The sequence below is a fragment of the Phocoena phocoena genome, chromosome 14 (assembly GCF_963924675.1).
Source record: "Phocoena phocoena chromosome 14, mPhoPho1.1, whole genome shotgun sequence".
Lineage (NCBI taxonomy): Eukaryota > Metazoa > Chordata > Mammalia > Artiodactyla > Phocoenidae > Phocoena > Phocoena phocoena.
Window position 1 is genome coordinate 31,850,227 of NC_089232.1, and position 27,278 is coordinate 31,877,504.

General features: G+C 37.7%; 1 protein-coding gene across 2 annotated transcripts in view; it reads left to right on the forward strand.

Annotated features, from left to right (window-relative positions):
• Positions 1-26,412, forward strand: part of GFPT1 (glutamine--fructose-6-phosphate transaminase 1) — a 65,756-nt gene extending 39,344 nt beyond the window's left edge. The window contains exons 9-19 of one of the 2 annotated variants that reach the window (XM_065890631.1): positions 302-407; positions 2,171-2,334; positions 3,250-3,345; positions 7,998-8,095; positions 9,914-10,034; positions 10,677-10,834; positions 23,145-23,259; positions 23,519-23,646; positions 24,602-24,769; positions 25,451-25,612; positions 26,256-26,412. In XM_065890631.1, the coding sequence (XP_065746703.1) occupies positions 302-407; positions 2,171-2,334; positions 3,250-3,345; positions 7,998-8,095; positions 9,914-10,034; positions 10,677-10,834; positions 23,145-23,259; positions 23,519-23,646; positions 24,602-24,769; positions 25,451-25,612; positions 26,256-26,300 (1,361 nt within the window). In that variant the 3' untranslated portion in view covers positions 26,301-26,412. The remainder of the gene's footprint in view (positions 1-301; positions 408-2,170; positions 2,335-3,249; positions 3,346-7,997; positions 8,096-9,913; positions 10,035-10,676; positions 10,835-23,144; positions 23,260-23,518; positions 23,647-24,601; positions 24,770-25,450; positions 25,613-26,255) is intronic. The other variant, XM_065890632.1, reaches the window with a different exon arrangement.
• Positions 26,413-27,278: the final 866 nt, after the last annotated feature.

Consider the following 27,278-nt stretch of genomic DNA (forward strand, 5'->3'; position numbering starts at 1 on the left):
ATTAAAAAAAGACTTAGTGACATTATTTGCCTTTTACTTGGAAAAGAAATATTACGTTAAAGAACGTATAACACAGCACTGTATCCGCCACGCTGTCTTTAGTAGTTGCTCTTTCACTCTATGCCCGTTGTTCTTGTTGGCTTATTGCATGGAAATAGGGTGATCTACCTGGCATTGAAAAGTTGCTGGAATTATTTTGCATTGCTATGGTTTTTTGTTGATTTTGTAGAAAATTATGTATATTTATATATCAGCCATGGTTTTCTACATGTGTGCTGATTCTGTTAACTCTGTAATATAGGCAAAGATAAGAAAGGAAGCTGTAATCTCTCTCGTGTGGACAGCACAACTTGCCTTTTCCCCGTTGAAGAAAAAGCAGTGGAGTATTACTTTGCTTCTGATGCAAGGTGAGCTTCCTTGGTTGATTCAGAGAGAATTCTTAGTAAAACTGCTCATGCTACAAGAAACCAAGAAGTCACTTTGTATATATCTAGTCATGCTGTAGAGGAGAACTTTGTTAATTAAGGATGTGGAGGTGACCTTTTTGGAGATGGTGTTCTAGAACGTTTTTGCTCTCAATTCAAAGTATGTAGGTCAGTGTACAAAGGAGCTAAGTCCTTGAGACTTGTTCCAGTGTATTTACTCTGAGCTCGTGTTTGGTTTTTTTTTTCCTCTTCTTTTAAGAGCCTTAACCCAGGTTTTATAGGAAGGAGAGATTTTAGATTGGAGAGTAGAATGGCTTAGGAGCATACCAATTATAGTATAATTGCTAACCTATATTGTAGTTTTAATCCGACGTGGACATATCTTTTTAATTCAGAAGTAATTGGCAGCAAAATCACTTTTATATAGGAAATAGGATTAGACTAGGACATTTTGAGAGAAAATGCAGTGGGGATGCTTAGAGGCATTTATAAATGAAATTCGAATAGTAATGAGGATAAAATGGAATCACTCAAATCGCCAACAGCTATTTGAATCATTCATTGTGCCTGAAAGTAAGGGGATCTAAAAATGAATGATCATGCAGTTCACGACTGCAGGGGATGTATTATCAGTGAGAAAACAAGCTTCACTGTTTCCTAAATTTTACAGGTGTGTAGGGTACGTAGTCGGTGCTGAGATGTGTCATTGCTGTCATTAGGTAGGTTTGTTACAGAGTTGACAGTTTTGGCTTAAATAATCTGGAAGTTGCAGAAGTGTCTTGACCTCTTTTCATTCACACGTGTGTTCATATTGAACACTCCAGCAAAGCCATGTGCTCGGCTCAGCAGATAATGGTGGGTAAGAATAAAAATGTTACTTGTCCTTAAGGAGCTCTTCCTTAATGGGAGAGACAAATTTTAGTCAGTGGTCACCAAGTATAGAATTCCAGCTGTGACATGAACTACAGAATGCTTATAACAGGGTGACTTAACCCTCCTATGGGTGCATTTCTTTAAGGGAATGGTGCTTGAACTGAGAGTTAAGGAGATATTAGGAGTTAATTAGGTAAGGAGGTGGAGGGAAGGACAGTCATTCTCTGCAGATGGATCAGCCTGTGAGATCTTGGGCTGGGTGTGAGTGTGGCAGGAATAGGGAGAGGAAGTTTGGTGGGAAACAAGGCCAGAGAAAGAGGTAGGGGTCATGGTAAAGGCATTTTGCTGTTTTCCTAAGAGCTAAAGGGAAGCTGTTGAGCGGTGTGTTGGTGAGGGAGAAATCTTGATTAGGGTTGTCTTTTGATGTCCGTTTTGGCAGAAGAGGAGAGTGGATGAGGGAGGTTAGAGGGAATGTGGGTGGAAGTTGGGAGGTTCCTGCAGTAGTTCAGCCAAGGACTGATGGTAGCTTGAACTGGTTTGTGGTGGTGGACACAGAGAGAAGCTTTGGGAAATATTTAGGAGTTATGATTGGAGGACTGGTGATAGGTAGGATGAGGAGGAAATAAGCATGCTTTCTCATCTGATCTCATCAAATTGGTTGCCACACAGAGTTCCTTTTCTTCATTGTCTGCAGTGACCACCCCCCTCCTTCATTTCCCTGTAGGGAATGGCATTGATAACCAGAAACTTATCAGAGATATTGCAGGTTGATAGACTTTGTATTTAAACTTGTTCCTTTTGTCCTAATGATAGTTGTGTTTATAATAATCATCCTAGATTATTGATTGTACTGTCTCCTTGAACATTTTTAGTGCTGTCATAGAACACACCAATCGTGTCATCTTTCTCGAGGATGATGATGTCGCTGCAGTGGTGGATGGCCGTCTTTCTATCCATCGAATTAAACGGACTGCGGGAGATCACCCTGGACGAGCTGTGCAGACCCTCCAGATGGAACTCCAGCAGATCATGAAGGGTGAACCTTTCTATCCTGTTACACCTTGGTGTCCTCGATGGAAAGGATATTTTCTCCTTCCTGACCTGGTGTAGGAATCTGATAATACAGATTAGTGAAGGGGTAACCCCAGAAAGGGGGATGATTCTTTGGAGAAATTATCTGCTGTTTTGACAATACTTCTTCAAACGAATTCATGGTTTCTTGTTTCTAACATGAAAAAAGAAATCAGTTATTTAAGTGGTACTTGATGTTTTAAGATACTTTATAAACATAGTTTGCGTTCTATTCTTTGTTCCTCACTTATTCTCTCTGTGCTTCAGTTTTCTCATATATGAAATGGGGATAATAGGATTTACCTCATTAAGGTTGTTTTGGGGATTAAGCCCTTACAACAGTGTCTGACATGCTTAGTGAGCTCTATATAATGTTTGCTACTATTAACTATTATGATTATGGTGATTGTGGTTTTTATTGTCCTTTCTGATGGGGTTGTGGTGAAAAACAAGCTAACGTTTATTGCATAATGGCTATACGTCAAGTCTTTTCTGTATGAATCCACACTACCACGCTATGAAATGGCTGCTAGAACAGAACATTTTACAGATTAAGGAATTTCCCAGAGCCGCTTAGCTATTAAAAGATAGAATCATGATTTAAACCTAGATCTGACTCTAAAACTTAAGCTTATCCCCCTCCCCTGTTTTTCTATAGTTGCATATTTTAGGTATGAAGTTAATAAAAGTATTTTTCCTCCTTGTTCATTTTTCTTCCCATTGGGTAAAATGTCACGTATGAATATTGTTCTCTACTGCATGACCTTTCGTTTCATTTACTGAGATTATATTAAAGGAGATAGACTTTTAGTTGAATACCAATTTCTTATCCTTTGGCTTGTTAATTTTTGTTTTAATGATACAATTTATATTACTTTAGGCAACTTCAGTTCATTTATGCAGAAGGAAATTTTTGAGCAGCCAGAGTCAGTTGTGAACACAATGAGAGGAAGAGTCAACTTTGATGACTATACTGGTAATTACATGTGAATTATGTTATTATTTCAAAGTCTCTCATGGGGGTTGACGTTGACAGCCTTACAGGGTTCATTGTCCTTTGTAGAATAACTATGGCTGCCAGCCATCCGTGGAGCCCAGTCCTCTTTCAAAAGTCCTTCCGTGTGTGATTCCACTGATATGAGGTGTATCTAGGTTAGTCAGATTTGTAGAGACAGCAGGTAGATTAGTGGTCACCAGGGGCTGGGGAGAGGGGGAAATGGGGAGTTAGTGTTTAACGGGTATAGAGCTTCAGTTTGGGACGATGCCAAAGTTCTGAGATGGGTGATGGTCATGATTGCACAACAATGTGAATGTGCTTAATACCACTGAATTGTACACTTACAAATAGTTAAAACGGTAAATTTTATGTTATGTATATTTGACCACCATAAAAAATAAGGGAATAATAATAATGGTTGCCAGGAGCTGAAGGGACGGGGGAGTGGAGAGTGACTGCTAATGGATACGGGTGTTTTGGAGGTGATGAAAGTCTAAAGTTAGATAGTGGTAATGGTTGCACAACTCTGAAATACTAAACACCACAATCATACACTTTCAAAGGGTGAATTTTATGGTAAGTGACATACTTCTAAAATGGTTATGAAAAATATAAAAAATGCCTAGGAAGTCACATTTGAAAATTGTTGTCAGTTATGGGACTATTAAGGTGATTTTCCTGGAGAAAAACAAAAGTCCTTCAGTGTACCATTAAGAACACTTAACTTCTTTTCAGTACAAAAATCTTTTATTGGGCACCTACTATGTACCAGGGACTGTTCTGAACACTGTGGATTCTCAGAAGAATGGGACCTGGTCCCCTTGTTGGGAAGCTTGCTGTATCTGTTCAGCCTAGGTTTTCTCTCTCAGTTTATAAATGAGTGAAGTGTGAGCTTCCCAGAGGTTTTCCAGGTGTTTGCCTAATATCTTATGGGATAACCTAACCTGTACCTTCCTGCCTGTTTAAGGTGGGGTGACAGTGCAGCTCTGGTCTTACTTCTGGAAGTTCTCTCTAGACCTTGTGTCGCAGGAGTTTCTGCACCTTGCTGGGATGAGCTTGAGATTGACTTTCTGTGGCCATAGGATATCCATAAACTGTCGCTAAATCACATTTTTGGAACATTCTTCATGACCAGTTTAATAAACAGTTTAACAAACAAGCTTTGGGCTAAGCTTCTCAGTGTTAGGAATCAGTTTTGGAGAAATTATATCTGGTATGCAACAATCTTTTCCTGAATTTGTGTGTTATACATATAATATTAAGTGCCTTCTCTTTTATGTCACGTCCTGCTAACTGATAGAGAATGATTCTCTGAGTAAATGCGGTTTTTGTATACTTTTCTTTTCTGGAGGCATCAGACTCTTTCTCAGCAGGAGAGATTTGTTGAAGGCTGAATTATAAGTTGAACATCTGGTGAACATGGTGTGTGGAGCACCATGTTGAACGTATCAGGGACTGTAGGAAAGTTATCTCTGCTGCGGTCTCCTCCTTGAGGTTCTTGGAAGGGGGATGAATACATAATTAACTATTTAAAGAAAGGTAAAATATGATAAATGACATTAGAAACACAGTTTAATGTTGAAATGTTTAAAGTTTAATGTTGAATTTAGAGGAAGTAGAGAATGAATCTGTTTGTGGACAGGGGGCCAGGGAAGGCTCCATGAAGTAGGCAGGTGGTGCTTTAAAGGATTTGGAAGATTTGAATAGGTAAAGATGAGATGGGAGCATTGCAGTTGGGTAGAATGCATTTGCTAAGAGGAGATAGTAGAAAACCATCAGAAATTTGTTTGTGAAATAATACGTAGTCCAGGTTGCCTGCCACATCTAGTACTTGAAGAGGAATAGAGAGCAGTAAGTCTAGGGAAGAAGGTGAGAGGAACTGCCCAGGAGGGCCGTGAATGCATTCTGTTGAGTGTGAAGGGTACCTCCCTTTGTAGAAATTGCAGAGCTGTTAGGAGACTTAGGAGCCAGGGGTGATCGCAGCTTTACTGAAGTGACCTGGGTACCAGTCTCCAATGTGCATTGGAGGAGCGAGAGGCTGAGATGCAGTCGGCAGTAAGGATGTTGTCCCATCTGGGGTAAAGCAATGGGGAATGGGAGGGCAGCGGGGGCCAGGAGAGAAACAGGAGCACTCCAGAGCAGAACCTGTTATCTGCTGGTGTGGGAGAGGGGGTTGCGGAAGGTGGTTGAACTGGAAGAACGGGGAGAGTAGCAGTAAATACTGTTATGGTATGGAATGGAAATAAGGTTAGGAAAAAGTTTTGTTTTATAAGGGAAAAGAAGGAGATAAACTTTGAAAAGTCATGATTTTAAAAAGCACTTTTATCTATGGTATGTGTTCCTCATAAAAGTTCTATAATATAAACAGGATAGCCGTTATCTTTTTTTGTGTTAAGATAAGGAATTTGAGGCTCTGTCAGTTTGCGGTCTGGCCAAAGGTCACACTGCCAGTCATTTATGGAGCCAGACTAGCCTCCAGTGTTCAGTGGTGTTCACGCTCCATCCTACCCCTTTCCTCCAGACACTCCTGCTGTAGTAGTGGTCTCCCTTACTAGAAGTAGGAGCCTCTCCAAAGCATCAATTCAGACCATGGGCGACTCCTTCCAGAACTATCCCAAATGCCCCTCAGCCATCAGGGCATTTGCTAAGACTAATTTTAGGGAAACGCTTGTGACCAGCTAATCTCACTGTCTAACCTCCCTGTCCTTCTTGGTTATCATCTGGAATACAAGTCTCTCTGATAGTCTGTCTACTTTATACTTAGTCATCTCCAAACTGATTTGCCTTTGCATGACTCCCTACCCAGCCTCTTAATGTTGTTTCCTTTTCCCTCAAGTCTTTTCAATACCTGCCGAGGTCTGAGGCAGAGGTACACGAAAAGGAACAGCAAGAATGCCAGTCTGGCTGGGGTGGCCTGGGTGAGAGAAGTGCTAGGAGATTAGGTCAGAGTGAAGCAGGAGGCAGGGCTTGTGGCCGCTTGAAGGCCATGTAAGGAGTTTGGACTTCATTCCAAAGTTACTTGGGAAGCCAGTGAAGCTTTTCGTTGTTTTATTTTCTACTTAACTAGTTTCTTTTTTTTTTTTTGCGGTACGCGGGCCTCTCGCTGCTGTGGCCTCTCCCGCTGCGGAGCACAGGCTCCGGACGCACAGACTCAGCGGCCATGGCTCACGGGCCCAGCCGCTCCGCGGCATGTGGGATCTTCCCGGACCGGGGCACGAACCCATGTCCCCTGCATCGGCAGGCGGACTCTCAACCACTGCGCCACCAGGGAAGCCCCCATAACTAGTTTCTTAAAATAGAGAAATAGAATCGTATTGAAATTTAAAAGGAAGAGTGTAAATTATTCAAAAATATAAAAAGCAAAACATATACCTTGGTTCCATTTTGTAACTAGTTAAGGTAGAAGAAAAGAGTGGAGGAGATAAAGAGCAGGGGCAGAGTAGACAGACCGACGGTGGGTCAGATGGAGAAGGATGCTGCCCATGGGCATACTCATTGTTCTCGTCAGCCAGACGCTGAACTGCCTGGTAGCCACACAGTGCCTTGGACAGTGTATTCGCTTGGTAGGTGCTCAGAATATTAGTTGAATAATTGAATGAATGTTGGATGAAAATTTCTCACAGGTAGAAAACTAACCATGTTTAGAAGGACCCATAGACAAGGCACCCTTAGCAGAACACATACATGGCTATAGAGACAGAAAGAGGACAGACTCATTGGAGGGTTTTGTGATCAGATTTATGTTTTTAAAGAATCCCTCTAAAAGATCATTCTTGCTGTGTGTGGAGAACAGGCTCTAGGAGGTAGAGAATAGAAGTTAGGAGAGTACGGCTCTTGTCCAGGGGAGGGATGTTGGACTTGGCTGATGACGTTAGAGGTACAGTTTGAAGGTGGGGCTCACAGGACTTGCTTGTGCAGTCGCTGTTGAGCAACCAAGGATGGATGACCCTGCCTTTAGGTGAATGGGGTGGCATTGACTGAGATGGGAAAGACTGGGAGGAGAGTGGTTTATATTGTGTTCAGAGCACTATTCTGGGCATGTAATGGAGATGAACACAACTAAGACAATTTTTTTCCCAAGCAGGCTTACTGAGATATAATTAGGTATAATAAAATTGACTGTTCTTAATGTATAATTCAGCGAGTTTTGACCAACTTCCACAACATGGTCATAATCCTAAACAACCTGTACAACAATCAAGAGTTAGCACAGATCCTTCACCGGAAAAATTTCCCCAAGCCCCTTTGTAGTCAGCCCTTTCCCCACCTCCAGCCGCCAGCATCTACTGATCTATTGTCCGTGTCCCTATAGTTCTGCCTTTAAGATACCTTTTAATCTGAAGAGAGGAATGTAAAAACGACCGAACAAGGTAGGATGTGGTAGATACTGTAGTTGTGTAGGTGTGTCAGGGGGTGAGGAAGGTTAATTACAAGTTGGGGGTGGCCAGTTAAGTTCGGACTTACTTAGTTTACATTTCAAAACGAGAGAGAACTGTGCTTCCTAAGAGGAATATGAATGCTTTAAAACAGCAGTGTTGTTTCCCAGATTGGCATTGGCCACTCATGAAAAGCGATTACCTGTTTCATATGGTTCTTTCCTAAATAATTATATCCACAAACTTTTATTTCAGTGAATTTGGGCGGTTTGAAGGATCACATTAAGGAGATCCAGAGGTGTCGGCGTTTGATTCTTATCGCTTGTGGAACAAGTTATCATGCTGGTGTAGCAGTAAGTGGCTTCTTAAAATTTTAATTGTGTCATTTTGGGTATTAGAAGATATCTGCAGATAAACAGTATCTCCAGTAACACACCACGTACAACTATTTTTTGTTAAAACATCGTGTTTTGTTTTCATGTTGTGATGGCAAAAATCAAGAAGGTTGGGGAGAGAAATTTTAATAGCTACTTGGAATTATTTATCAATGGATCATCTGCTTTAGAAAGGTCCTTAGATACACAGGTAGACTGCCTGCAACTAACTTCATGAAAGGCAAAGAGTGGAAAATTCTTATGCCATCCTGGCCTTGCAGTCCACAGCACATGCCTGCTTCTGTTAGAGCCATCACTGGGTTTTGTGTATCATTGTTCACTTGCCCCAGACAGATGGCTGTGTGAACCTCAACAGGATTTTACTAGGTAGGCACATTTCTGCAAAGAAAGGAAGTCTTCTTTTTGATAGACTTTGTTCTTTAAATTGTTATTTTGGAAGCTGAAATTCTGTATCAAAGATGTGTGTTGGTTGTCAATATAGAAGCCTAGGAATTTAACAGTCTTTTAGTCCAATAAATCAGATCCACATGTAGTTTCCCTTATAAAGAGACAGGTTATGTGCTGTTGATGTCAACTCCTGTAAGTACAGAAAACCCTTACACACTCAGTTTCTACTTTTAGGATTGATTTCCAAAATTCATGACAGTAATTTTTTTATTTGCTGGGGCAAAAATATTAATTATCTACACTCGTGGGAGCCATTCATTTGACGAGTGAGTGAAACTAGCTGGTCACTCAACCCTTGCATCTCAATAGGCTTCCTTCTTCTCTAAAGCACCCCCTTCTCCCTCCCCTCCCCACCCCCCACCCCAAATTACATGGTCCTAAAAAGGAAAATCTGTGTAATTTTGAAGGGAGGAGTTGTTAGAAAGTGATTGTTTTGAGCACTGGAAAAAAAAAAAGAATGAATTAAAGACATTAGTGTAAATTAAGGGATTGCCTAATTTAGTGGTGGCTTAGATCTATTATTGAATGAGCCCTCTATTCAGAAATACAAAATTTGATTAAATGTTTCATCCAATGCTAAGCCTGAATTGTGGGGCTTAAATTATATATATGCTGTGTTAGAATTCTCTAATTTGAGAAGATGGAAGGGTTTTGTTTTGTTTTGGGTTTTCTGGTGGATGCTGAGACTACTGTAGTTAACAAACAAATATTAGAAATCCTGTGTGGTTTAGCATACAAAATAGTGTCCTTGAATTATTTCTAGCTAGGTTATCTACCCCCTACTCCACCCTCCATTCTACAGAGTTTGAAAGTAGTGAGCTTTCTTAAAACAAGATTTTTAAAGTATATTGGCTTTTTTTGAGAAACAGCATTCTTTATGAATACATAGTATTTCTGACATGTTTAAGTTTTCATTCAGTGTTTATTGATATATCTGTTATTATCTCATTTGAAATTCTCAGTGATTTGGTATTATATGAATTGTCATGTAAAGACTAGGAATTGGGAAGTTAGAGTTAATATACAAGCTAACTCAGAACAGTACTTTTTCCACTTCTCAAAACATTTTATACATGCATTTATTTATACATGCATTGATAATTGTCTAAAGAGACTTGTGCTAAAATATTAACAGTGCTTATCTCCTGGGTGGTGGGATTTTGGTTATTTTTTTATGCTTTAATCTCTGTTGTTTGTATTTTCTAACATTGCATTATGTATCATTTTTATAATCAGAAAAAGTGAAAACTATACATTGAGTCTGAGGAAGTCCAGTGGAAAAGAGTATTTGATGTAAAGTTGTATGACCAAGTCATCTTTTCTCTGCAGACACGTCAAGTTCTTGAAGAGCTGACTGAGTTGCCTGTCATGGTGGAGCTAGCCAGTGATTTCCTGGATAGAAACACCCCAGTTTTTCGAGATGATGTTTGCTTTTTCATTAGTCAGTCAGGTATGCTAATTTTAAAGACTTAAAGAAAAGGAAAGTCATTCTTTCAAACAACTATAGCATATGTTGGCAAAACTGATATTTAAAGATAAACTGGTTATTGCAGATAACTTGACAAATATAGGTTTATTTTGATGTTATGGAATTCTTAATGAGTTAGTAAAATCAACACATTTTACACTCAGAAGAGCTGAATTTTTAAAGACAAAGAAGGAAAGACGATCCTAAGAAGTCGGATCCTATTATTAAAAGTTTTACAAATTTATTCTTTTAAGTACATGTTTTAAATTTTATTTAAAACAAATGAGGGGAAAAGGGAGGGAGCTGTGAATTGGGAATTTGGGATTAACAGATACACACTACTATATATAAAATAAACAACAAGGACCTACTGTATAGCACAGGGAACTATACTCAGTATCTTGTAATAACGTGTAATGGAAAAGAATCTGAAAAAAATGTATATGTATAACTGAATCACTTTGATGTACAACTGAAACACTGTAAATCAGCTATACTTCAGTTAAAAAATAACAATAAAACAAATGATATTGTTGAAAGAGTAGTCAGTTTTCTCTTTTTGCATCTAAAAAGCAGCATATGTTGACTGCTCTGTGTGTTACTTTTGTCTTCCTTTTTACCCAGGCGAGACAGCAGATACCCTGATGGGTCTTCGGTACTGCAAGGAGAGAGGAGCTTTAACTGTCGGGATCACAAACACGGTTGGCAGTTCCATATCAAGAGAGACAGACTGTGGAGTTCACATCAATGCTGGGCCCGAGATCGGGGTGGCCAGCACAAAGGTAAGTTCTTGACTTAGTTCTCATGTGATTATTTACATAATCATAGTGTTGGTGAAACAGACTAATCTGTATCTTATATTTCATTTCTTAGCACTTATAGAACTCATATTGTTTACTAATTGTAATTATCGTAAGCCTTAAGCTTCAGTAATAGATAAAACACTTGTTGTCCCCCTTACACTCATCTTAAGAGTTTAAAAGGGACAAGCGTATATAATGTAAAGTTCATTTTGCAAACGTCTCTTCTGACTATCCGCGTTCAACACTTATATTCCGCCTGCTGTGTGGGGTGGGATATGTGGTAAGTATAATGCCCCCTCTTAATTAAGTATAGTAGGGAATTAGAAAAATAACAAATTAGAAACACCCAGCTTAAGTCTAATAATTTTTGACATTTTTATTTACAGGTTTATACTATCCTAATAAATGTGCCAAAATATACACACTCCCTTTGAAGTTCGTAAAGAGGAGTACGCTTTTGGTATAAAATTTGGCTATTTAAAAAAATAAATTGAGTATTATATGACAATATCTGTTTCTCTTTAGATATACATCTGTGGAGATTTAAAAGCACCTTCATTTTCATTTTTAAGGCCTAGTGAGACTACTTTCCTCTTTGAAATTGGGATATGCATAAATTTAGTAAAAATAGGAATCTTAGAAAGTTGTATAAATGCAAAAGATGTTCTCCACAAATATATTACTCTTTATAGTTTCAAAATTTCAGTTTCTTGTCTTTTTCTGCCTAAGTCTAATATTTGTTACTGATTGTTGAATAAGATGCTTATAGGTTTTGGTGGGTTTGAGTTTAATTAAGGGAAGATGATGTTAACATATACAAACCACATTTGGTTCTTTTTCCATTTAAAGAACCTCATGGGGAGTTTTTTTGTGGAAAAGTTATAATTCTTAAGTAAAAACTCTGAGTGAGGTTTTTGTTTCTTGGTTACTCTGATATTGCTAACACTATAATTTACAGAAAACTGAAGCCTGAATTTTCTCCATGTGGTGATTAAAACATGTAAGATATTTGTGCTTGGGTTTCCATTCTCTGCCTGAATGAATAAACAGCTGCCCTCAGCAGCAGCTTGTGGATTCTTGGAACAGTGTCCAGACAGACAGCTTTGATCAGGGATTAGAATCCCAGACCCTTCATTCAAACACATTTGAAGCAAGGGCTTCAGTGTGGCATGTATGGGATGTGGGGTCATACCACTGAATGGAGGCCATTGACGTATCTTTTTATTGAATCTTTCTTGATCTGTGAGCTGCCAGGGGAAATGCAGTTTTTTGGATTTCTAATTGTATCAGTCATGAAAACTTAAATTTTCCTCAATGTTTTATTATAATATTCAAACATACAGCAGAATTAAAAGAATTTTACATGAATACCTGTATACCCGTCACCTAGATTCTGCCACTAACCTTTTTTCTACAGCTTTATTGAGGTATGATTTTCATACCATAGTATTCACCAATTTTAAGTGTATATGGTTTTAGTAAATTTGGCTGTTTATCACCACAGTCCAATTTTAGAAGACTTAATCACCTGAAAAAGTTCCTTTGTCCCCCTTTCCAGTCAGTTCCCACTCCTACCCCTCTGCCTCAGCCTCAGGCAAGTATTGCTTTCTCTTGCTATATTATTTCATTTTCTACAAATTTCTTATAAATGGAATTGTGTAATACATGTCTTTTGTATCTAGCTTCCTCCATTTAACATGACGTTTTGAGATTTTTTTCATGTGTTATTTGTATCAATAGTTTTTTTTTTTCTGTAAGTCCTTTTCTAAAATCTTTTTGTTTTGAAATAACTATAGATTTATAGGAAGTTGCAAAGATAGTAGAGAAGTCCATGTACTCTTTACCCAGGTTCTTCCAATGGTTACATCTTGTATAGGAAAAGAAGCATCTTTTTATAGTATATACTGTAATTCTTTAAAAAAAATGGCTCCCTGAAAAATTTTAGTATTATGGCAGCTTAGTCTTAGTTTAATTTTTCTTGGATTCTAAAGTAATTTTGTTTTCCTTAACTGCCATAGACATTCTGGGCTTGGAGTTATTTAAAAGTTTGGGGGTGTTTAGTTATAGATCATTTCTGAATGGCAAGTATAAGTTTATATGTTAATGGGTGATGAAAGAAATTCTAATTGATCCTGATCCCTGGGCTCCACGATAGGGCTAGCATAAGAATTCTATAATCTTGATGATTAATTCCCAACTTTGCCTGAAAAACTGTCAAGGTTAGAGAGATATTATTAAATTTATCAGAATGTTTGACCATAGACAATTTGATATTTCTGTAGAAATCGATGGGTATAACTGTGCAGACTCAGTAATTCTTGTATGTTATTGCAGGTGTTTAGAAGTTCACCACAGTACTGACTTTTGTTGATTTAAAAAAAAAAATAAAGCAGTGTAACTTTTATTTTTGGCTGAATAAAAAGTAAAACCAAGTTGAAAAGTTCAGAGTCAGCATTGTCCTGGTAAATTCTTTCAAACCTCAGTAATTCTAAATGTGAGGTGTAGCTTATTTTTTTCATAATTGGTTGCCTGGTATGTATTGATGAAATGAAAAACATGAAATTGGACATTAAGCTGAATGCAGTAGAAAAAATATGTGCATTAAAGTTACTCTGTTTAATATTTGCTTTTAAAAACCAGTGCTGAGATGTTTTAAGTCCAAACAAAGAAGCATACTCTGTAGAATAACATTTTTATTTGTGGGCTGGAGGAACCAGAATACTCACTATCTGATCATTTTGGATTGGAAACAATTTAGGTATCCCAGGAGTCCAAGATATTGGGTCTCTCCCTCTGTCCTGATAGTATATTTTGTGATTAATTGGTTTATTGAAAAGTAAACTTCAGTAGAAAGAAGTAGACTGGGAAGGACTGGAACTTAGAATACAGGTATGATTGTTAGATTGGAGGCAAGGGACTGAAAATCCACTTTAGTGCTAAGGGGAAAAAAATCCTAGTCTGCCAGTGGAACACATAGGAGGACAGGGACAGGTAGCTGTGGAGGAATGTATGAGCACCTGGTAGCTGGGAGGTGCAGCAAGAGGAAACAGGGAATGTAATTTAACTACTGGGAAGGTAAGGAGCATTAGCAGACTGTGATTTTATTGTACAGGAGGCTCATTATCCACATCACGACAGGAAAATATTCACTCATGACGTGATCCCTTATCCAGAGAAGAGTAGTAGAAATTCAGCATATAATCTATAAAAAAAACCCAGGATGAATTATTAAAGTTAAAATTATTCATAGCACTGTAGCTGACAATATCACAGTAATCCTAGTGATTAATAATAAAAATGTAAATAAAACCCTCAAATGCCTGGAACGTAAAAACGTGTCTTTAAATAACTTGAGTTAGAATCATATCAGAATTGCCATTTAAAAAGACTTATTAGAAAAAATAACTATAATGAACAATATGGGTAAAAATTTAGGTAGTGCGGCCAGAGTGATAGAAGTAGGTTCATAGCATTAAATGCTTCAAAAAGAAAATGAACTGAGTATTGAACTCAAAAAGGTAGAAGAAGGAAACCCAATGAAGCAGAAGGAGGCAAATAATAGAGAAAAATGGATGAGTGAACAGCAAAATAGACAGCTTCAGGACCTTTATCTTGGTGGGCCTTAGCTGTTCTTCTGGAACCTTCCTAGGATTTTATCTGTATTACTGCAAAGCAAAAAAGGTGCCCTTAGAATCCTTCTCAACATAATGTTTCACTGTGACAACCAGTAGGTAAGGATTGACTCTATATGAAACGTATTTGCTATCCCTATTCTAGAAGTTCTATCCAGTTTAGTAAGAAAAATTAAAACAGCAGGAAAGGAGGAAACAAGTTCTTATTTGCAATTGATATGATTGACTACCTGTAGAACTTAAGAAAATCAAGTCAGAAACTTCTTAGAATGGATAAAAATTCATGTAAGGTGCTTTATAGGAAACATATATAAAATAGAAGACAGAGTAGTGAAAATCACTGATGCTGAACAGAAAAAAGAAAAGAAGAATGAAAAGAAATGAGGACAGTTTGAGAGACCTCTGCGATAACATCAAGTGTACTGATATTCGCCGTATAGGGGTTCTAGAAGAAGAGAGAGAGAAAGGGGCAGAGAACATATCTGAAGACATAATAGCTGAAAACTTCCCTAACTTGGAAAAGAAATAGACATCCAAATCCAGGAGGCCCAGAAAGTCCCATACAGGACTTACCCAAAGAGGAAGACACATTGCGATTAAAATGACAAAAATTAAAGAGAAAGAGAGACTGTTAAAAGCATCAAGGGAAAAGCAAGAGATAACATACAAGGGAACTCCCATAAGGCTGTCAGCTGACCTTTAGCAGAAACCCTGCAGGCCAGAAGGGAGTGGCATGTTTTATTTAAAGCAATGAAAGGGAAAAACCTACACCCAAGAATACTCTAACCCAGGGGTCCCCAACACCTGGGCTGTGGAATGGTGCTGGGCTGTGGAATGGTGCCAGTCCATGGCCTGTTAGGAACCGGGCCACACAGCAGGAGGTGAGTGGCGGGCAAGTGAGTGAAGATTCATCTGCTGTTCCCATTGCTCCCCATCACTCACATTACTGCCTGAACCATCCCCCCCATCACTTGCATTACCTCCTGAACCCTCCCATCCCCCCACCCCCCCACCCCCGACCGTGGAAAAATTGTCTCCCACGAAACCGGTCCCTGGTGCCAAAAAGGTTGGGGACTGCTGCTCTAACCAACAAGGCTCTTGTTTGGATTTGATGGAGAGATCAAAAGCTTTACAGACAAGCAAAGGCTAAAAGAGTTCAGCACCACCAAACCAGCTCTACAAGAAATGTTCAGGAAATTCCTCTAAGCGAAAAAGAAATGGCTGCAACTAGAAACATGAAAATTATGAAATGAAAAAGCTCATCAGTAAAGGCAAACATACAGTAAAAGTAGGAAGTCATCCACCCACAAAGCTAGTAGAAAGGTTAAAGACAAAGCAGTAAAATCATATATGTCCACAATAAGCAGTTAAGGGATGCACAATACAGTTAAATGTAAACTATATCAAAAACAGTAATCATGAGAGGAGGAGAGTACAAATGCAGGGTTGTTAACATGCATTTGAAATTAAGAGACCAGCAACTTAAAACAATCACACACACATATTTATACATATTGCTATATAAAAACTTCATGGTAACCACAAACCAAAAATCTATAATAGATATAAACCCAAAAAAGCAAAAGGAATCCAAACAACACTAAAGATAGTCGTCAAATCACAAGAGAACAAAATAAGGAAAAAAAAAAAAAAAGACCTACAAAACAACCCCCAAACAAGTAATAAAATGGCAATAACATACATATCATTAATTACCTTAGATGTAAATGGACTCAGTGCTCTAATCAAAAGAGAGAGTGGCTGAATGGATACAAAAACAAGACCCATATATATGCTGCCTATAAGAGACTCACTTCAGATCTAAAGACACACACAGACTGAAAATGAGGGAATGAGAAAAGGAATTCCATGCAAATGGAAATCAAAAGAAAGCTGGGGTAACAATACTTATATCAGACAAGATAGATTTTAAAGACTGTTACAAGAGACAAAGGAGGACACTACATAATGGTCAAGGGATTAGTCCAAGAAGAAGATTAAACGATTGTAAATATATATGTACCCAGCATTGGAGCACCTAAATACATAAAGCAAATACTAACGGACATAAAGGGAGAAATCAACAGTAACACAATAGTAGTAGGGGACTTTAACACCCCACTTACATCAGTGGACCAGTCATCCAGACCGAAAATCAACAAGGAAACACTGGCCTTAAATGACACATTACACCAGAGGGACATAATTGATATGTGTAGAGCATTCTATCCCAAAGCAGCAGAGTACACGTTCTTTTTATGTGCACATGGTACATTCTCCAGGATAGATCACATGCTAGGCCACAAAACAAGACTTGGTAAATTTAGGAAAATTAAAATCGTATCAAGGGACCTCCCTGGTGACGCAGTGGTTAAGGATCTCCCTGCCAATGCAGGGGACACGGGTTCGATCCCTGGTCCGGGAAGATCCCACATGCTGTGGAGCAACTAAGTCCGTGTGCCACAACTACTGAGCCTGTGCTCTAGAGCGTGCAAGCCACACCTACTGAGCCCACGTGCCTAGAGTCCGTGCTCTACAACAAGCGAAGCCGCCACAATGAGAAGCCTGCGCACCGCAGCGAAGAGTAGACCCCGCAACTAGAGAAAGCCTGCACGCAGCAGCAAAGACCCAACGCAACCAAAAATAAATTAAAAAAGAAATTAAATTCATATCAAGCATCTTTTCTGACCACTATGCTATGAGACTAGAAGTCAACTACAAGGAAAAAACTACAAAAAACACAAATGAGGAGGCTAAACAACATGGTACTAAACAACCAGTGGATCACTGAAGAAATCAAAGAGGAAATGAAAAAATACCTAGAGAAAAATGCAAACAAAAACATGATGATCCGAAACCTTTGGGATGCAGAAAAAGCAGTTCTAAGTGGGAAGTTTATGGTGATACCTCAGGTATAAGGTATTCCTCAGAATACCTAAGGAAATAAGAAAAAATCTCATATAAACAACCTAACCTTACGCCTAAACAAACTGGAGAAAGAAAAAGCCCAAAGTTAGTAGAAGGAAAGAAAGCATAAAGATCAGAGAAGAAATAAAATAGAGACTAAAAAAATAATAGAAGAGATCAATGAAACTAAAAACCGGTTCTTTGAAAAGATAAACAAAATTGATAAACCTTTAACCAGACTCATCAAGAAAAAAAGGGAGAGGGCACAAATCAGTAAAATCAGAAATGAAAAAGGAGAAGTTACAACCAACATTACAGAAATACAGAAGATCGTGAGAGACTACTACAGACAACTATATGCCAATAAAATGGACAACCTAGAAGAAATGGACAGATTCTTTGAAGATGTATAATCTCCCAAGACTGAGCCAGGAAGAAATAGAAAATTTGGATAGACCAATTATCAGGAATGAAATTGAACCAGTAATTTTAAAATTCCAAGTAAACAAAAGTCTAGGACCAGTGGCTTCACAGGTGAATTCTACCAAACATTTAGAAAAGAGTTAACACCTATCCTTGTCAAAATATTCCAAAAAATTGCAGAGGAAGGAACACTCTCAAACTCATTCTGTTAGGCTGACATCACCCTGATACCAAAACCACACAAAGATATCACAAAGAGAAAACTACAGGCCAGTATCACTGAAAAACATAGATGCAGAAATCTTCAACAAAATATTAGCAAACCAAACTCAATGATACATTAGAAGGATCATACACCAGGATCAAGTGGGATTTATCCCAGGGATGCAAGAGGTTTTCAGTATCCAGAAGTCAACCATTGTGATACACCACATTAACAAATTGAAGAATAAAAACCACGTGATCATCTCAATAGATGCAGAAAAAGCTTTTGGCAAAATTCAACATCCATTTATGATAAAAGCTCTCTAGAAAGTGGGCATAGAGAGAACCTACCTCAACATAATAAAGGTCATATTATGACAAACCCACAGCTAACATCATACTCGGTGAAAATCTGAGAGCATTTCCTCTAAGATCAAGAACAAGACAAGGATGCCAGCTGTCAACACTTTTATTCAACATAGTATTGAAGTTCTAGCCACAGCAATCAGACAAGAGAAAGAAGTAAAAGGACTATAAATTGGAAAGAAAGAAGTAAAACTGTCACTGTTTTTGCAGATGACGTGATACTATACATAGAAAATCCTAAAGACGCCACCAGAAAGCTACTATAGCTTTACAGTGAATTCGGTAAAGTTGCAGGATACAAAATTAATATACAGAAACCTGTTGCATTTCTATACACTAACAATGAACTATCAGAAAGAGAAATTAAGGAAATAATTCCATTTACCATCGCTTCAAAAAGAATAAGATGCCTAGGGATAAATATACCTAAGGAGTTACAAGACCTGTACTTTGAAAACTATAGGACACTGATGAAAGAAATTGAAGACAACGCAGATAGAAACATACTGTATTCTTGGATTGGAAGAATTTTAATATTGTTAAATGAACATACTATCCAAGGCAATCTACAGATTCAGTGTAATCCCTATCAAAATACCAATGCCATTTTTACAGAACTAGAGCAAGTAATTTTAAAATCTGTATGGAAACACAAAAGGACTCCAATATCCAAAATAATCTTGAGAAAGAAGAACAGAGGTGGAGGAATCATGCTCCCTGACTTCAGACTGTACTACAAAGCTATAGTAGTCAAAACAGTATGGTGGTGGTACAGAAACATACACATAGAATAATGGAACAGAATAGAGAGCCAAGAAATAAACCCACGCACTTATGTTCAATTAATCTATGACAAAGGAAGCAAGAATATACAGTGGAGAAAAGTCAGTCTCTTCAATAAGTGGTACTGGGAAAACTGGACAGCTACATGTAAAAGAATGAATTAGAACGTTCTCTAACACCATGTATAAAGCTACACTCAAAGTGGATTAAAGACTTAAATGTAAGACTGGAAATCATAAAACTTCTAGAAACAAACATAGGCAGAATACTCTTTGACCTAAATCGCCACACTATATTTTTGGATCCTTCTCCTAGAGTAATGGAAACAAAAGCAAAAATAAACAAATTGGACCTAATTAAACTTAAAAGCTTTTGCCCAGCAAAGGAAACCATCAGCAAAACAAAAAGACAACCTACTGAATGGGAAAAATATTTGCAAATGATATGACCAATAAGGGGTTAATATTTAAAATATATAAACAACTCATACAACTCAACATCAAATAAACAGCTGAAGACCTGAATGCAAAATTGGCCGAAGACCCAAAATAGACATTTCTCCAAAGAGTACATGTAGATGGCCGGCAAGCACATGAAAAGATGCTCAACATCGCTTATCATCAGAAAAATGCAAATCAAAACCACAACGAGATACCACCTCACACTTACCAGAATGGCTATCACGAAAAAGAACACAAATAACAAATGTTGACAAGGATACGGAGAAAAGAGAACTCTCATACGCTTTTGGTGGGAATGTAAATTGATACAGCCACTGTGGAAAACAGTATGGAGAATCTTCAAAAAACTAAAAATAGAATTATCATATGATCCAGCAATTTCAGTTCTCAGTGTATATCTGAAGAAAATAAAAACACTAATTTGAAAAGATACATGCACCCCAATGTTCAACAGCAGCATTATTTACAATTGCCATGATATGGAAGCAACCTAAGTGTCTACCAACAGATGACTGGATAAAGAAGATGTGGTATTTATATATAATATCACACAATGGGCTACTACTCAGCCATAAAAAAAAAATGAAGTTTTGCCATTTGCAGCAACAGGGATGGACCTGGAGGGCACTATGCTGAGTGAAAGAAGTCAGGCAGAGAGAGACAAATACTGTATGATGTCACTTACATGTAGAATCTAAAAAATACAACAAACTAGTGACTATAACAGAAAAGAAACAGAGTCACAGGTACAGAGAAAAAACTAGTGGTTACCAGTGGGGAGAGGGAAGAGGGGTGTGGCAGTAGTATAGGGGGAGAGGATGAAGAGGTACAAACTATTATGTGTAAAATATGCTACAAAGTAAAACATGGGGAATATAGCCAGTATTTTAGAATAACTATAAATCGACTATAACCTTTAAAAATTGTGAATCACTTTATTGTACACCTGTAAATTATATAATATTATACATCAATTATACTTAAATAAAAAATTTTTTTCAATATACAAAAAGTTTTCTCTATAAACTGACAGTGACTACTTAGAAAAGTACGGGGGTGTGTATTTGGAGGGGGGGAATTCTATTTTTCAATAGCTATAAAAAATACTTAAAAATAAGTCTACCAGGAAATGTGTAAGATATCCATAAATATTTGTCAAATAAATGAAAACTATATAACTCTTTAGACTTTTAAATTCCTAACAAATTTATAGAAATATGATGTTTCTGGATGGGAATATTGTTTTATAAATAAAATGACAAATCTGGGACAGAATCTATAGTCCTGCAACATAGCTCTAGTGTATCAAAGAACTTAGGCTACAAGAAATGTCTCAAACTTGACATTTGAGAGATAGGGTGGGGCGAAATGGAGGGAAAATTGTGTATTTATAAAAATAAAAACAACTTAACATCTTGCACTAAAATTAATTTCAGATGAATAAAAATGTGAAGAAAAAAGGAATGGAAATGGAAACAACAGAATTAAGAAAATTTAATAATGCTTAACTGATGTTAGGATGGAAGGACTATTTAAGCTTCAAAGCATGACATAAAGTTAAAAAATTAAAACTTCTATGTGAATAAACACCATTGTAAAAGGTTAACCTAAACTGGGAAAATGTATTTGAAATGTAACAATAGAGACCTTTTTAAGACCAACTGAAAAGAAAACAAACCCAAGTCAAAAAACAAGTGAAGAATAATGAAATTAACTTTCAAAAGAGAAAACATAAATGGCTAACAAATATGAAAAATAATCTTAATTTTTTGGATTCAAGATATGTATGGTGAAGTAGTCATGAGAGTACATTGTCCAGCAGTCTAATGGTAAAAATTCGTTAAAAGGGTAGTTCTCAATATTGCAAAGAATGTGGTAAAATAGGCATATCTCACAGTCATATGTCGCTAACAGGAATCAAAATGGGCTTGGCAGTGAGACCGCAAGTTTTCAAATATTTACATTCTGTAGCCTCCGAAAATAAATGTCTCTTAGTTCAAATTTTCATTAATGAAAAGTTTGTTTTGAGCCTGTATGTCAGGCATTATGCTGAATGCTTTACATTTGTTTCATTTAATTCTCATGATTATCTTGTAAGTATTATGTATCTTTAAGAGGTAGGCCATCTGAGACCCAAAAGGGAAAAAACTGCTCAAGGTTATTACACACTAGTAAACAAGATAGAAAGCAGTCTGTCTTGGGAAAGTGCTTGTGATGCTAAGTAAGAATCAACACATGGGCTTCCCTTGTGGCTCAGTGGTTAAGAATCCGCCTGCCAATGCAGGGGACATGGGTTTGATCCCTGGTCCGGGAAGATCCCACATGCCGCGGAGCAACTAAGCCCATGCACCACAACTACTGAGCCTGCGCTCTAGAGCCTGCAAGCCACAACTACTGAGCCCGTGTGCCACAGCTACTGAGCCTGTGTGCCACAACTACTGAAGCCTGTGTGCCGCAACTACTACTGAAGGCTGTGCACCTAGAGCCTATGCTCCGCAACAAGAGAAGCCACCTCAGTGAGAAGCCCGTGCACTGCAACAAAGAGTAGCCCCTGCTCGCCACAACTAAAGAAAGCCCGTGCACAGCAATGAAGACGCAACACAGCCAAAATTAAGTAAATTAATTAGTTGGTTAATGAAAAAAAAAAAAATGAACGCACTTGGGGAATCCCCTGGTGGTCCAGTGGTTAGGACTCCTTGCTCCCATTCCAGGGGGCACAGGTTTGATCCCTGGTTGGGCAGCTAAGATCCTGCAAGCCATGTAGCGTGGCCAAAAATAAAATTAAATTAAAATATAAAATAGAATAAAAAAAGAATAGCACAACTTATAAAATTACACCTACTAATAATTTTCTTAACAATATAAAGGGAAAAAATAGTAAAAATCGAAAGTAATTACTCACAGTGTTATTAATAATATATTATTAATGTAATTATTCCTACTAATAAGATTGGGGCTTATTCTTCTTTCTATTTACTTTTCTACAATTGAACTTTAAAAAAATTTTTAGCCAAAATTAAAAAAAAAAAAAAGTAGTAAGAACAGGCAATAGACAAAAGTGAAAAATCAAAGAGAAAATTTTTTAAAAATCCAACAAAACCAGTGCAAGTACATTAAGGAGAGGCTTTTAAACCCTTATTTTTGATTTACATTCAAAGCTTATTTGGTTATGCACATACAGATTTACTCTCTACTTACCGTCCTTTGGTTCATTTCTCTTCCTTTCTTGAGGGTACTGTGTTAGGGATTTCATAAGCATCCACTGCATTATAAGGAACTTATATTTGGTATTTGGAAATAAAGGTTAAGTTATTTGCTCAAATTCGGAAAAAGAGAACAGTGGTAGATTTCCTAAATACTGGTTTACTTTGCTGCTACTAATGCTGTTTTTAAAAAAATATGCACTTAAACCAGTGGGGATTTTTTTGTTTATTTTCACCTTTTTAAATTAAAAATTCCAGCTTCTTAAAATACAACTGCAACTAATTCTTCTGCTTTTTTGTGGTATTTCAGGCATACACAAGCCAGTTTGTATCCCTTGTGATGTTTGCTCTTATGATGTGTGATGACAGGATCTCCATGCAAGAGAGACGCAAAGAGATCATGCTTGGATTGAAGCGGCTGCCTGGTATGAAGATACTCACACACTCTACTTGTTGTCTAAGGGAGTGGGAAATAAATGGGTGAAGCTGTGGCTTGTACCTATTTAGTCAGCAAGATCTTTTTACTTTACACCTGTGCGTTTAAAAACCCCACAGTGATAGCACAGAAGATTAGAAACGTTGGTCTTTTATCGGTTGCTACCCATATGTTATTATTATTATTATTATACTGGTTTAGTTTATTGTCCTCTTTTCATAGATTTTGCTAATATTACTTCTCAACAGATTTAATTAAGGAAGTTTTGAGCATGGATGATGAAATTCAGAAACTGGCAACAGAACTTTATCACCAGAAGTCAGTCTTGATAATGGGACGTGGCTATCATTATGCTACTTGTCTTGAAGGGGCCCTAGTAAGTCTTCTCACTTACAATTTCAGAATGTTGACTTATGGACCTGGCACATAGCCATACTTTTACTTATTTATTTATTTTTAAAATTTTATTTATTTATTTATTTTTGGCTGCATTGGGTCCTCATTGCTGCACGCGGGCTTTCTCTAGTTGCGGCGAGCGGGGGCTACTCTTCGTTGTGGTGCATGGGTTTCTCATGGCGGTGGCTTCTCTTGTTGTGGAGCATGGGCTCTAGGATGCGCGGGCTTCAGTAGTTGTGGCACACTGCTTCCATAGTTGTGGCATGCGAGCTCTACAGCACAGGCTCAGTAGTTGTGGCACACGGGCTTAGTTGCTCCACGGCATGTGGGATCTTCCTGGACCAGGGCTCGAACCCGTGTCCCCTGCATTGGTGGGCGGATTCTTAACCACTGCACCACCAGGGAAGTCCCAGTCATACTTTTAGACTGAATGAAATAGGTGGAAGTTTTACAAAAGTGCCTTTATATTTATGCATTCTGATTTGTTTACCTTGAGGTATAACAAAGTATAACAGAATACTTAATTCAAAAGTGAAAATCAAGAAGACTACATTTTAGCATGATACCGTGGGTTTAGCAAGGAACTTGGGTTACATTTTTGTCCAAATATGAATAAAGTAAATATTAAGTTCTCTAGGTGTGAGATTTAATTGAGGTCAAATATGAAGCAATTGGGAGATCAGTTACAAAGAAATATGAGTACATTCATGACAGTCTAAACTCTTCAAAAAGTCCTTGTGGACTTCCAAATAGTTGTTGACATTATATTTAGAAATAACGATCAGTTAACCTGTTAGCTATATTTGCACATCAGTGATCCTTTAATACTTTCGGATAAATAGACAGGGACTTCAGACATCAGGTGTCTTGTGTAATATTTAAAGAATGGGTTTTTGAAAAACAGTCTGAGGACTAATCTAGTTTCTTCCTATTAGAAAATCAAAGAAATCACTTACATGCACTCTGAAGGTATCCTTGCTGGTGAGTTGAAACACGGCCCTCTAGCTTTGGTGGATAAGTTGATGCCTGTCATCATGATCATCATGAGAGATCACACCTATGCCAAGTGTCAGAATGCTCTTCAGCAGGTGGTTGCTAGGCAGGTAAGTCAGGAGCTGCTGTGAGGACATCTTGGGGGGTTAAGGGTTGGGTCACTAAAGCTTATTTGAACTTTATGGCATTTAAAGTGATAGACCAGTACGCATCAGGTGGCTTACAAAACATGCTTAGGTTTGCATGTGAGTAATCTGAGATACTCAAGGGTTTTGACAGGACCTAGCTCAGTTCTCATAATACCAGAACCAAGATCAAAAATGAGGTCTTGGTCTCCAAGTCCTGTCTTCTTCAATCAGTGTATGCTGTTCTCTTTTAATTTAACATTCTCAAATGTGTATTTCAGGAGGAACTAGATTTTACATTAATATTACTGGTGCTGTGCTTAACTGAGTTTTCTTCAGATCATTTGGCTTTGTATGTACATTTCCAAAGATGTTAATCTCTAGTCACAATGTAGTGGTTACAGACTTGGGCTTTGAAGGCAGGTAGTCCTAGAATTAAGTACCAAGCCTGGTATTTCTTAGTTGTGTGAGTTTAAGAAAGCACTGAATCTTACAAAGCTTCTGTTTCCTTGACTGTGAGTGAGACTTACCACATGGGATTGTGAGTTTAAATAAGCCTATGTCAGTGAGGCCACGTGTGAATCGTGCAGTGCAAAATTTGCATGCTCATGTGTTACAGCCCTGCTTTTGCTTAACCAGTGATTGCGAGTGTGGTTTCTTTCCCAGGGGCGGCCAGTGGTGATCTGTGATAAGGAAGACACTGAGACCATTAAGAACACAAAAAGAACAATCAAGGTGCCACACTCAGTGGACTGCCTGCAGGGCATACTCAGCGTGATCCCCTTACAGTTGCTGGCCTTCCACCTGGCTGTGCTGAGAGGCTATGATGTAAGTGGTGGACCGCTTTGGTCTGGCTTTTCACCCTGGTACATTTTGATAGTTTCCTTCTAAATTTTTAGCAATAGAATTTGAGAATTCCCTCATACATATCTCTGTCACTTGTTATATTTCCATGGCCCAATTTGTAGGTTACAGCCTAACATTTTCATACCCATGGACTCGAAGGAAACTTGGACGTTACTTCCATGACTGGAGATTACCTGTTTTCTTTCTGTGTTTCTTAATGAGGTAGCTATTGGAAATTCTTTATTTGGGACTTTCTCACACACTGCAGGACTCTCAGCATTCCTGGTCCCTCATTCATTGTGACAACCAAAGTGACAATCAAAACATCTGCTCTTATACATTTCTAGTGTCCCCTGAGAGGGATGCCACCTCATAGAGGACCACAGGAGTTTTTCATGTGCCGAACTGGCTCCTTTGGAATTCTTCTTCCTGATTTCAAGTCTTTTAAAGATATATTACTATCTTTTCTAATCTAATTCTTTGTAGTCTATAGTAAAGATGGTTAATGAACATGTTTTCTGTTTTATGTTTTTTATAATCAAAAATAATTTGCTTATAGCTATTCCCCCCCCCCCCATATCTGTATAATCTCTCAAAAATTGCTGGGTTTTTTTTTTTTTTGCAGGTTGATTTCCCGCGGAATCTAGCCAAATCTGTAACCGTAGAATAAGGAACATCTGAAACTGGGCAATTAAGCAACACAAGACACCTTTTGTATTTAAAACCTTGATTTAAAATATCACCCCCTAAGCCTTTTCTAGTAAATCCTTATTTATATATCAGTTATAATTATTCCATTCAATTTGTGATTTTTGTGAAATTACCTCATATTTTCCCAGTAATTTGTGAGGGAGTTTGAATAATGGAATCTATATTGGTATTGGTGTCAGAAAGAGATTTAGCTCTCATTTTCATTAAAGGATGCTGCGTATTGGATTTCCGGGCCCTCCACTTCAATCTGAGAGGCGGCCAGTGAAAGAGTAGTGCATTTAATTGGAATATTTAAAGCCAACAGCAATGTACTCGGACATTGAATTCAGTTATAGAGAGAAGATGCTGTGATTTATTTGGAAATTTGTTTGTTATTTTGTTTTTAAATCAAACTGTAAATCTTAAAAACTGAAAACTTTTCTTTGTGGGATTTCTAAGTTGTTAACCTTAGTCTCTCAAACTTATTGCCTGTTATCTGTATGTCAAGGTATCTTAGGAAGATAAATAGTATAGTAGTGTGTTGGTTTTCTCCAGCCCTTGATAGAAAATACTTGCACAATTTCATAGCACAAACTTTAAATTTGAGCTGCTTTGTACAATTGACAATATGATTTTAAGTTTGAAGATGGGATACGTACATGTTGTATATCCTACTCCTTGCTTTTTCATCTCCTGAAAGTGGTTTTTAATTTCCTCGTATCCGTAGTTTTTTTTTTTTAAATTACTGCTAAATGACATTTTATCTTATTCTTTGAAATCACCACACAGAGTTGCTATCAAATGTCTCAATACCAATATATTCAGAATTCTCTTCAACTTTGTCCCAGAGAAGAATTACCTGCAGTTAATTTTAACTTCTCTCACTGCCTTGTTGCATCAAACTAGTAGTACCTTTGTGCCAATTTGGAAGCTCCTTGCAGTTGTTTGGAAGATTTAC